At 34.9% G+C, this 13,255-nt stretch overlaps 2 protein-coding genes across 6 annotated transcripts in view; one reads left to right on the top strand and one right to left on the bottom strand.

Moving 5' to 3' along the window:
* The window catches only part of LOC105484494 (Ral GEF with PH domain and SH3 binding motif 2), a 179,705-nt gene that overhangs the window by 42,988 nt on the left and 123,462 nt on the right, over positions 1–13,255 (bottom strand). For all 3 annotated transcript variants that reach the window (XM_011746173.3, XM_011746176.2, XM_011746175.2), the window contains exon 9: positions 9–146. In XM_011746173.3, coding sequence (XP_011744475.1) covers positions 9–146 — 138 coding nt within the window. The remainder of the gene's footprint in view (positions 1–8; positions 147–13,255) is intronic.
* The window catches only part of LOC105484492 (angiopoietin like 1), a 29,836-nt gene continuing 23,384 nt past the window's right edge, over positions 6,804–13,255 (top strand). The window contains exons 1-2 of one of the 3 annotated variants that reach the window (XM_011746172.3): positions 6,804–7,301; positions 12,241–13,089. In XM_011746172.3, coding sequence (XP_011744474.2) covers positions 12,267–13,089 — 823 coding nt within the window. In that variant the 5' untranslated portion in view covers positions 6,804–7,301; positions 12,241–12,266. Of the gene's footprint in view, positions 7,302–12,212; positions 13,090–13,255 lie in introns of those variants that run through there. The other 2 variants (XM_011746171.3, XM_024793660.2) reach the window with 2 other exon arrangements.

The raw sequence follows: 13,255 nt of genomic DNA, 5'->3' as shown, positions 1-13,255 counted from the left end.
AAACTTACCATATTCACAAGACTGTTGTAAATCAGAAATTATTCGAAGGATATTATTCATTAAATTTGATCTCTGCTCATTTTCTAGAATGCTGCCAGTTGATGGGTATGCTGAATCAATGTATGTTAAATCTGACAAATAGATACCTGAAACAAAATGAGATAAATGTTTTCTTAGTTGTAGCTTGGGAGACTATGACAAAGAAAAGAGGAGAAAAGGTTGTTTATAGATATATTCCACGTATGCCACATTTAAAATATATTGCTATTAATACACTGAAGCCTCGGTAACATATGGTTACTGGGGTCTAGCTTTCCATACAGTTGGGGTCAGACATACACCAATTTTTTGTAATAATATGCTATTTTGTAAATGTCTTCTTGTGATTTCATTTTCTTTTCTTTTTTTTTTTTTTTTTGAGATGGAGTCTCGCTCTGTAGGCCAGGCTGGAGTGCAGTGGCCGGATCTCAGCTCACTGCAAGCTCCGCCTCCCGGGTTTACGCCATTCTCCTGCCTCAGCCTCCCGAGTAGCTGGAACTACAGGCGCCCGCCACCTCACCAGGCTAGTTTTCTGTATTTTTTTTTAGTAGAGATGGGGTTTCACCGTGTTAGCCAGGATGGTCTCGATCTGCTGACCTCGTGATCCGCCCGTCTCGGCCTCCCAAAGTGCTGGGATTACAGGCTTGAGCCACCGCGCCTGGCCTGATTTCATTTTCAAGTATAGTTTGAGGCTAGAGTTAGAAACCCCAGCACATATGGGAATTAATGGAAAGGAGCTGAGTTCTTCAATTGGCTCTGCCTCTGACTAGTTTCATAATGGAGAGTTATTTTAAACTCAGAACCTCAGATTTAAAACCTATACAAGCATCCATTTTCCAAGGTGTGTTACAACTTGAAGATATTAATTTAGCCAGCAGCCCAGCCACTGCCTGACATAGGGAAATTATTTAATATTTGTTTTATACTCTCTTGCCTTGGGTTGATAACTATCATTTGAGTCTTAACTACTTTGAAAATTATCTCAATATGGTAGAAATGTTTTACATTTTAAAGATCAACAAATGAATTTCTGAAAGGGTTCATGTGACTACAAATTGAAGTTAACTATTTCTTACCCTCCATGCTCTTTGCACCAACAAAAATAACACATCCTCTAAAATTTGGTTGTACTAGTCCTTAACATGAAAGGTCACTTATTTAGGATTATTTCTGGAGAGTTCACAATGCACATGTGAAATGTATTAGACAACTATAGCTGGAGATTAAAGAAAAACATACTTTCCTACTTTTACCCTATTACTTCATGTTCACGAACTCTCAGGGTAAATGCAACCAAAATGACATACCCACTGCCTTCTAAATAAACCCTGTTTTTACTCAGCTTTTTCTTATACCTTAAATGTTTTCTAGACTTATCTCTGCCTATCCAAATCTTATATTTTGCTTATCTAATTCGGTGTCAAGATTCTCTAGTTTTCTCACAGATTCCAAGAAAGGAATTCAGACACTGTCTAGTCTAATCCTCTCCTTTTAGAGATGAAGAACCTGAAATATATAGATGGTAAAGGGACGTGTCTAATGCCATACAACCTGTTAGTGACAGAGCTGGATCTCAGATGTTTCACTTATAGCCCAATTAAAAAAAAATTACTTATATTCTGTTTAAAAATCATACATTATCTGTGCATACTATTCACGTAATGACCTTTGTGACTTCAAAATCTCATTATTTAAGTTTTTTTTTTTTAACATTTATATCTTATCTATTCAAGACTGCAAACTCATTTAAGGCAGTTGCTCTATCTTGCACTCCAAGAGAAAGAAAATCTTGTGCAATGTTTTGACGATAGGTGTTTAACATAAAAGGTTGGCATGGCAATCTTTTTACTCATCCTAGTATCATTCATTTTCCACTCAGTAAATATTTACAGTATTCTTTAAGTCACCTATCGTTCTTTATTTCTTTAGATAACCTTAACTTTATTTCCCTATGACTCCAAATGAATCTGAGGTTCCAAATGAAGCTGAGGTTCTTCCCACTTTGTCCAATCTCAGAGGAAGAAGAATCCCTGTCTTCTTCCCAAATCTCAATTATAATTTTGAATGCAATCATTGCTGCCTCCTTCCAGACAACCACTGTTGCCTCTACTATCATTCACCCCTACTGGCTCCTTTCCCAGAGTCAATATACACATTTTTTTAAATCATTTTTTTTTTAAATCATTTTTTCCCCCACAAGACAGAGTCTTGCTCTGTCAAAGGCTGGAATGCAGTGGCGCGATCTTGGCTCACTGCAACCTCTGCCTTCTGGGTTCAAGTGATTCTCGTGCCTCAGCTACCCGAGTAGCTGGGATTACAGGCATGCACAACCATGCCTGGTTAGTGTTTGCATTTTTAGTAGAGACGGGTTTCACCATGTTGGCCAGGCTGGTCTCGAACTCCTGGTCTCAAGTGATCCACACGCCTCAGCCTCCCAAAGTGCTAGGATTACAGGCACGAGTCACTGCACCTGGCCCAATATACATGTTTAAATCTCCCCTACTTATAAAACAAAATCTAAGCAACTCTTCCTTCAAATCTGATCCCACTCCTCAAGATAACATCCTTGTTCTCCCTTCAACACACACCTTAGAAGAGAAACATAGAATAGTACACTTATTTTATTCTTTACTTTATTTTTAATGTAATATTTGATACACATAAAAGTTTTTATGTGTCAGGAAAATTGTGAAAAACTTTGAGATTGGGGGAAAAAAAAAAAGATTCCTGGGTATCTTGTCTCCAGTACATCCGTTTGGTTCTTCTGAGTTATTTCACAACTCTGCACAGCTGTTGAAAACTGGTAATAAAAATTATTGTTCATAAACATGCCAAAGAAATATGTCCAGTGGGATCTAATGAATGTTGACTTATGTTGACCAATTTTGCAACTATTTGTAAATTTACTTCAGCATTCCTGATTGCATATGAGTGTTACTTTGAATTCACCCTTGACATATTTTTGATTCCCTTATAAATTTAATAATTTAAATGAAAATTCTGACACATATTCATTTCATATTTGTGTGAGAATCGTGATTTCACAAAAATTATTGCTGGGAACGGTGGCTCACGCCTGTAATCTCAGCACTTCAGGAGGCTAGGTGGGCGGACTGCTTGAGCCCAAGAATTTAAGACCAGTCTGGGCAACACGGTGAGATCCCGCTCCTAAGAAAAAATTATCAACATATGTGACACCTGTTGTTATCAAACAATATAATAAACACTTGTGAAAGACCAGTCAACTTATGACTACAACATCCCTAAGGAGAACTAAAAGATTCCTCGAAGAAATGGCATGGAGATGTTGGCATAGGTACATCAATAACAGCAATAAAAGATATATAAAAGTAGCACAGAAAAGCTTAAAGAGGAGTTTCATAAAAATTCTGTGCAAAAAAAAGTCATTCCTTGCTGATGGGATCAGAGAAAGCTTCAAGGAAGAAGTGGGATTTGAGCGGGGTACTAATGTGCCAGTTCTTGCCATTCTTCCATCCTATCATTAAACTCAGATGACAACTCACCTGTACTAGACTGTGCTGTCCAATATAACCACTTGCCACATGTAATTACTGTTTCGTGTGTGTATTCTGAATTGAGATGTATTTGAATATAAAACAGACAAGATTTTGAAGAGTTAATATGAAAAATTAATGTAAAATATCTATTAACTTTATTGGTTACATGTTAATATTTTCATATGTTGGGGTAAATACTACTTTAAAAAAGAACTACGACTTCATCAATACTGTTGTATCTATCTGTATGTTCCTTCTCTACTGCATCTCCTTGCTTCCTGTCCAGAAGTAATCACTACCCTGAACCTCATTTTTTCCCCAGACATCTGTCTGTATTCCTTCTTTTGCCTATTTTTGAGCTTTAAAAATCATATTTTAATGTATATGTGGATTAAATAATAGTATTTGTAATGTCAGAAAAGTGCCTAGTACGGGAGCCTAAGGCAGAAGAATGGTGTGAACCTGGGAGGCGGAGCTTATAGTGAGCCGAGATCGTGCCACTGCACTCCAGCCTGGGTGACAGGGCGAGATTCCGTCTCAAAAAAAAAAAGAAAAGTGTCTAGTACATACTAAGTCACTTATAAGCATTTATTAAATAAAATTTAAAAATATGCATTTATTTATACTTATAAGCATTTATTAAATAAAATTTAAAAATATGGTCTTCTGTGGTTGCTTTGTCTATTTTGTTTCTAAGACTTATCCAAGCTGTTAAATGCCGCTGTAATTCCTTATAATGAGAACAAGCTAATGTGTGACTATTTTACAATTAACTCATTCATTTTATTTGATAGACTTTTGAATTACTCCCATCCCACCTCCAACCATGTTACTACAGACATTCTTATACACATTTCCCAGCACACATGTACAAAATTTCTTCAGGATATATAGATACGCCTAGGAGCAAAACTGCCAAATGCTAAAGTATATTAATATTCAACTTTACAAGATGGTGTCACATTATTTTTCAAACCTATATCAATTCACACTCCCACTGATGGTATATAAGATTCTGCTGATCCACATTTGTGCTAACAATTGGTATTATCAATCTCAATTTTGTCAATCTTCTGTATAAAATGGTATCTCTCTGTGTCTTAATTTTTATTTCCTTGATTAGTAATCCGTTTAAACATTTATATTTCTATGTAATAAATGTTTCTGTCCATTTTTTCTTTTGGGTTGTCTTTTTCTTATGGATTTCTAATTTCTTGATGTTTTGTGGACACTAATTTGTCAGTTAAATTTTATCCAGTCACCCTTCAACACACTAAATAATCTGAAATCTGTATCTATCACCTATTTTGGCAATGGCATTAACAACTTTCTCATTCTAAGTCTTAAAACAGCTCTCTTGGTCTCCCCTCCTTATGTAATCTCTCTGCAGTATTGTAACCATTCTCTTCTAGTTCCCAGGTTTTCCCCACCTTGAACTTTCCTATCTTTCCTCTAAGCCCTCACCATTCTTCTTTTTCCTCATGTTTCTTGAAAGCTGGTTTCCTGGAAATTGGTATCATGGTCTGTCATTAATCTTCCTTTACATTCTACATGTACTTTCTCTAGTATCTTAGTTCCATAGCTTTAGCTACTACCTAATTGCTGATGACTTTTGAATCTCTCTATATAACTGAGATCCTGACTTTCATTTCCAATTTAACATATCTAGCTATAATTTGTCCCTAAATACCTGTCATTCCAATTTCCTACCCTGGTTAGTGATATTACTAAGTGCTGAAGTTAGAAAGCTCCAAACTGCTGAAATTTAAAAGCTCAGGAAGAATTTACTATCTCTTATTTTTCCCAGATTTAAACCATTAGTGACTACAACATAATTACCGAATGCTCAAGAAATGATACATAATATAAATCAGAGGCCAGAAGCTGGCAGCACATCTGTCCCAATGTTTTTTAAAATCAGGAAGTATTACAGGAAAAATCTAAATGGCTCTTTTTTCCTGAATAATGGGAAGATCTGGCAACACTGTCTCATAATCCTTCATGGCCACAGGTACAGCTGAGAAGGTGCAGGCAGATCCCTTTAAATTAACCAAAAGGATGCCAACTTGCCATAAACTTCATTTCCCTCCAGTATCTTATTACTGATTTACTTCACTGATTTCTATTACCTGCTCCATTCTTCTTGTGAGCATTTGCCTTTCTAGGCCCTTGTGTTTGCAACCTCTGGTATACCTATTCATAGCACAGGAATTCAAAGAAATGACTCTGTGAAAGAGGTAGAAAATAAGCTCAGACTTTAAATAAACGATGTGGATCAACAGTGTGGCCTAACAGAAAGAGAAAAACAGCACAAGCTATAGCAATAAGGAAGGGACGTACAGAAAGCCCAAAAGTTTTATCTAAAAGCAGCTTACAGCAACTAGGTAATCAATGACAGACAGTGTGGCATAATGCTTTGGCATTAGATTCAAATTCCAGTTCCACTACTTAGTACTTAAGTGCTAAGTTAAGTTACTTAAGCCTAAATTTGTGTTTCTTCAGCTACTGAGTTACTTAACATTTCTTCAATTAATGAAATACAATAGTATAGTTGTACTCAACACTTACTAATTTCTTCCAACACCCTATTTTCATAGCAGAAGAACCTTGCCAGAGGCAGGTAAAGTGATTTGTCTAAGTTCACATAGCTAGTGGAGAGTCAGAGCTTCCTTGTTTTTTACTTAGTTCAGGGTTATGTTTGTTTTTAAACCACACCACATCAATTAATAAGAATGACCTTATACAGAGAAGAGAGGTCATTTTGTAGAATAGGAGGATATGACATTATGTAACATCAGAATTTTAATATTTGAAAGTATTAAGTATCTGAAAGAATTTCACTCACGTTTGGTAATTATATATAAAAGCTATTTCATCTTAAGATACATTACACAGTAAGACATAACATACTATAACAACATCAAGTTTCTTGTAAGTTTAAAACCTTCATTAGCAACTTAATAAGTAAAATGTTTACAAATTCTTCTAGGCTATAAAGAGTATTACATTACTTAGGTGGCTGCCTCCTGACAAAGTCTAGCTTTTGTTCTTTGTTAACAAAAACCAAACTCATCAGCCTGCAACTATTTCTAAGTGAAGTTGAGCACTATTTTTTTTCGGTATTCAACTTAAAAGATCTCTGGCCAGCAGACTAAAATGTTTGTTTTATAATTGCCCGCTGAACTATGATAGTTTGTTTCCAGATGGTGCCCTTCCTTCAACCTGCACACAATCTCTCCTTGTTTGAAACTATTCAACCTCCTGCTGATCCCACCCCCCTATTTAAGGCTACAAAGAGGAAATCCTAAGGAGGAGATTCCCGCCCCCAGTCTCCAGCAATTTTTGGTGATGTAATATGTGGGCTGAACTTGAGTCTACTGAGAAAGAGGGAATCACTATTCAGGGGTACTGTATATACAATCTGGGTCAGCTGCAGCTGGTTACTGCATTTCTCCATGTGGCAGACAGAGCAAAGCCACAACGCTTTCTCTGCTGGATTAAAGACGGCCCACAGACCCGAACTTCTACTATACTACTTAAAATTACACAGGTGGCTCGTCAAATTCAATTGATTAGTATTGTAAAAGGAAAAAGAAGTTCCTTCTTACAGCTTGGATTCAACGGTTCAAAACAAAAATGCAGCTGCCATTAAAGTCACAGATGAACAAACTTCTACACTGATTTTTAAAATCAAGAATAAGGGCAGCAAGTTTCTGGATTCACTGTATCAACAGATACAAAAAGGTATTTAATATTTCTTTCATTTATAAATATTATGTATAGTAAATGCATAACTATTTTATATTTGTAGTAGAAATTTCAGAATCTTTTACTAAACAAAGACCTTTAGAATATACTAGTTTATCTTATCTGAAAAAGGTTTTATCTTGCAACTTGACATAAAAACATTAAGTACTGTGCGATGGTTAATGCATTATTTGAGGTTCAATTTAATGATATTTAGTGTATATGATTACAGACTGATACATGCATCCCATGCTGGGTTTCTGAAAACAAGTGCTTTAGTGACAGTAGAAAGACATTTTAACAAGTAACAGATTAAATGTATAAGGTTTATAGCACAATGATTAAAAACAAAGGAATACAAACTAAATAGTCATGAACGCAATTAGTTTCTCTTCTTGCAGCTACAGTGTGTGTGCTGAAGACATACATGAACTGTTGGATTTCTCAGAGTGTAGTCATAAAACAAAGCTAAGATATAAAAATAGTTGAAAGTCTTTGCAACAAAATCTCAATTACAGTATAACCAAATATTAAGCAGAAATTCTTGTACAGATTTAAGAGTAATCTATGGCATTTCTTGTTCCAACTCAAAATTTTAAATAGCTTTCCAGGCTTACATGTAACAGTAATTTAATTTGGATGACAGAAATTAACTTGCTACAAATGGAATTACGTGGAAAAGCGAAGTTATTGATATACACATAAAAGCATTATGTAAGTAGTCAGTATTAACAATAGAAAATAAGAACCCAGAAGATGTAATTAATTAAATACATGACTAAAAGGCTAGAAATATGTAATATTTTGAGATAGAAATAATTTTGTTAAGCACACATAAGAGGTTTCCTTCAATATTCTATCTGGGAGCTTTTTTTACATGCATTATAAAAACTATTAAAGATAAAATTACTCGTTACCAATAGTATGCCTTAAACCAAAGACACTTACGTTTGTTAGATTTGGGGCTCCTTTGGCCTTGTAAAAATTAAAGATATTAATGGTTAAGAATCTTGAACAAGCAAATAATGGTAAAGCTAAAATTTTTTCCAACTTTGCTTTCGTGTCCTTTCCTTAAAGATTTAAAACTGTAAATACTGGCAGGATTTCTGTTAAACACACATTTTACAAGAAATTCTAACAAAATTCCCAAGCAATAGTGGATCTGAAATACTGTCATCTCTCTTTTTTATTGTTACATGCTATGGAAAGTGCAGGACTTTATTAAGCCTCAGTTCTTACTGACACTGTCTTAAGGCAAGCATTTAATCTGAACCCCAAATCACACAGATAACTATTTATCCTTTTCTTAAATATATCCAGGCGATTAGATTGTTTTCAAGTCTCTTCCCAGAACATATTTCACAATCTAGAAATTCTTTATCTAACATATCCTGAATGCTTCATAAATTTAACTTCGTTGCCTCATGTTGTTTTCAGTGCATGACACAGCCAGTTAAATGCCTCTATGAGTTTACCATCTGAAAGGAGGCAAATCTTGACTTTCGTTTCTTCTCTCTACTAGCTGGCAATATAGCAACTATGAAGAGAAATGCTACTAATAAAATTAACCCAATGCATAGAAGATCTTTTTTTCTCTTTTAAAAATAACTAAGTAAAGACTTAGATTTAAACATAAGTATTCTATAACTAATTTATAACATTCTCTTGGGGCCTAGGAAAATTTTAACATATACAGCAAGTTTTATGAGGTAACACAGATTTATGGATCTTTCGCTTCAAAACAGAATATATGTGAGAAAATATTAAATAAGAGAATGTTTTTAGAAAACATAACAGTAAATGTATTTTTAAAACCAGTTCTTTACTCCTGACGTAGCTAGTCTACTACTTAAGAAATGTGGCTCCTTGCCCTGCTTTAAGTGACAGTGAAGCCAATATTTTTGTATTATTAAAAAAATTGTATTTATTTAAAAAATAAACTTTTAGTTGCCTCCTTTAAATGCTAATTTAGATCACTTTTTCTTGTGGTAAACAGTGATTTATCTTATGATTTAATCTTATAGGAACCACAATGAGCCAAGGCAGAATACACACAAGGAAGCTGCTTTTATTTTAATTTAGATTAGCATTTTGGTGTTTTTTGTTCTTCAATGACAATACTGATGCTAAGTCCTAACAGCAGTCTTGGATGATGCACTTTTAGCTGTTCTATAAAAATCTGTGTCTGGTATTAATACGAGCTGTTCAATCAGAATATTACTAATAAAATTCTATTTGTTTTAGAGTTTTATATTACTTCCTGCATTCTCCCTGCTTTGGTAGTTTATTTCATAGCAAATATTATTTAAGTAAAATAATTTTCTGATCTAAGAGTTTCCATTCTAGTATTAAAACGAACGGACTTTAGCAGTAGGTAAGTTAAATTAAATATATAGGAAAAATGATATACATGTGCCCAGGAGTATGATGGCTTTTGTTTTCTTGTCCCTAGTTTTTAAAATAACCCATATCTAAATTCCACGAATCTGGAGATATAATAAATATTTTATCGGTTTTTGGTATAGGTAACATATATAGTAAAAGTCTATTTTTAAAAATAAAATAGATGACTGTTTCTGTCTAAATTTTCTATATACGTCAGAAAGCAAGTTATGAAAACATAAAAAGCTAAAAAAAACCCCACGTGTGCTTTGGCTATCAGTCAGCAAAAGAAGGCCTCGATAGAAATACAGATTGTTACAGCCTCCCTATCTTTTGTTTTCATTCCCTCTCTTGTTGGTAAAATAATAATAATTCTCCATACTCCATCCATATTTGCCTTATTTTCATTATCTACCCGTTTTGAAGACACTATTCAACTGAAAAATACCAAAAACAAAAGAACATGGTTTTAGAAAGTGAAAGTAGCAGTAGTCTTCATGACGATAGCAGAAGAGTCTATATTTCATTGACATGACCTTTGTTTTCGGGAGGGGTCCATAATCATAGGTTAGATATATAACTACCAGCTGACAAAGTACATATGGAGGGAAAGACACTGCAGCAGAAAAGTCTGAGATGTAAAAAATGATTTGGCAGAACTTGGACACAAATTCTACCAAAAATTATCCATAAACACTTTTGTATAATTAAGTAACCAGTCAATGAAAATGGATATAAACCAGGAAAAGGCTGTGAAAAACAAGAAACATAAACTTAAGACTCCTCTGTGGTTATGATATGACTAGGGTAAAAATCACAGGTTTAGAAAAGTTAGGAGTAGAAAGTTTGAATCCAATTTGAGTGATTTAGCTTCTCAAGGATTTTACTCCTTTATAAAATGATACAGCATTACTTCAGTGTTGTAAATGCAAATAGTTAACATGTGTTAAGCTACATAAATATAAGGGTTTGAAAACATGAACTCTGAAGTCCTCAGCCGGGATTCAAATTCTCGCTCCATCACTACGAACCTGTGTGACTCTTGATAATAAGGTGCTTAACTTTTGGATGCCAAGTTTTCCATCTGAAAGTGGGGATCATAATAATCTACTTCATAGGGTTGTGGCGATAAGTAAAACATGAAAATGGCTTAAAACAGTGCCTAACACTGAACAAGCACTCAATAAACATTAATTACTGTTATTGTTGTGTTGTTATTAATAACAGGCATAAACGACTTAGGAGTTGGTTTCTTAAATCAAGAAACAGGTACTTATGTGGAAATTTGGACAGAAAAGCTCTGTCTTAGGGTATCCACTGCCATCCTTCAAAAATGGCAGATAGGTATCAAATTCGCAAGAGTGAAAAGGTGGCCTGTAATAGACCAGCTCGTTAGTAGATCTGATGGAGTGAACATACCTTACCCATTCTACTGCTGCTACTTTTGTGGGAGGTAACTAAATAGAAAGGAAAAAGTATTGGCTCTTGAAACTGTTACCTCAGAAGAATTTGTACTATAAAGAAGTATTTCTCATCTGCTACAGCAAAAACGAAACATTCCAAGCACATATTTTAGTATATGTGCTGCTGCTATAAATACTGACTATGGGCCAGAGAACCCGATCTAGACCTAGTTCTAATCCTTGTGTGGCCTTAGCCTTCAACATGCAGAGTACAAAGAGGTTCTTGAATGACAGGGTCTCTAAGGCGTTTCCAACTCTGACATTTATATTCAATTACAGATATGTTTCTTTCCTTGGTAATGCATGTAGAAAATTACTAACATTGTACTAAAATACAGTTCAGTAGAACTTCTGTTAGAAGAACAAATCTGCTGAATCATCTATAAGCTTAGAGTACATATAATTATGGTTCAGGAAATATAATTACCCACAATGACTGTGAGCATTCTATCATTCTAAAACCTGTCACTAATCCCAAAAGGAGATGCTATAAAAATAAAAAGCATATGATGCTAAAACTATCTGGGTTTAGATTTGTCTAAAATCTTTAACTTTATTGAACATTTTAATGAAGAAGACATAATTTATTACAGAGGACCAATTTAATTGGAATTGCATGGTATGAATCTAAAACATTGGCTAGTAAAGTCACCTGGTAATTGTAATACTGGTTAGACAAGAATGTTTTAATTAATGCCTTACAAACACTGTGTACCATTTTCATAGTCTTAAGGTAGTGAGCTTTTTAAAGGTAAGAAAGCTATCTTATCAGGGTCTCAAAAGCCTCAACAGCACTAGCAATGTACCTTTGCACAGAGTGGACACTGACCAAAATCTGCTCAATAAACTGGGGAACAAAAAGCATTACAATAAGGTGATAACTGAAAGAGCTATTCTCTGAAACCTAATTTTTAAACAAATGCCAAAGTACTACAACTTAAAATTAAGAAATTAATAAAGTTAATTCTAGCCTAATTTATTAACACCAATATTCAGTTTTCCCTCAGATAGTTTTTAATATTACTGACTTTAATGTAGATTAACATGAATTCTTTTTGCTTTTTCCCCTTCACTGATTTGTTTTTCAAAAGACATCATTTTACAACCTCATTTCAAAATGAAGGCTTTTACCTGGACCCTAGGTGTGCTATTCTTCCTACTAGTGGACGTTGGACATTGCAGAGGTGGACAATTCAAAATTAAAAAAATAAACCAGAGAAGATACCCTCGCGCCACAGATGGTAAAGAGGAAGCAAAGAAATGTGCATACACATTCCTGGTACCTGAACAAAGAATAACAGGGCCAATCTGTGTCAACACCAAAGGGCAAGATGCAAGTACCATTAAAGACATGATCACCAGGATGGACCTTGAAAACCTGAAGGATGTGCTCTCCAGGCAGAAGCGGGAGATAGATGTTCTGCAACTGGTGGTGGATGTAGATGGAAACATTGTGAATGAGGTAAAGCTGCTGAGAAAGGAAAGCCGTAACATGAACTCTCGTGTTACTCAACTCTACATGCAACTATTACATGAGATTATCCGTAAGAGGGATAATTCACTTGAACTTTCCCAATTGGAAAACAAAATCCTCAATGTCACCACAGAAATGTTGAAGATGGCAACAAGGTACAGGGAACTAGAGGTGAAATATGCTTCCTTGACAGATCTTGTCAATAACCAATCTGTGATGATCACTTTGTTGGAAGAACAGTGCTTGAGGATATTTTCCCGACAAGACACCCATGTGTCTCCCCCACTTGTCCAGGTGGTGCCACAACATATTCCTAACAGCCATCAGTATACTCCTGGTCTGCTGGGAGGTAACGAGATTCAGAGGGATCCAGGTTATCCCAGAGATTTAATGCCACCACCTGATCTGGCAACTTCTCCCACCAAAAGCCCTTTCAAGATACCACCGGTAACTTTCATCAATGAAGGTGAGTAACCTCTTACTGTAAAACGTGGGAGTATGAGGTTAATATTTTTATGCTTTATCAAACAATGCTCATAATAAATGCTTATTCTTCATTTTGTGATGTTATTATACATGTACATTAACATTTCTATTTTTTTTATTAATATAATCAAGAATTGAACTTAAAT

Source organism: Macaca nemestrina, chromosome 1, assembly GCF_043159975.1.
Source record: "Macaca nemestrina isolate mMacNem1 chromosome 1, mMacNem.hap1, whole genome shotgun sequence".
Lineage (NCBI taxonomy): Eukaryota > Metazoa > Chordata > Mammalia > Primates > Cercopithecidae > Macaca > Macaca nemestrina.
The sequence above is the reverse complement of the archived record's forward strand: the minus strand, read 5'-3'. Positions and strand labels throughout refer to the sequence as shown.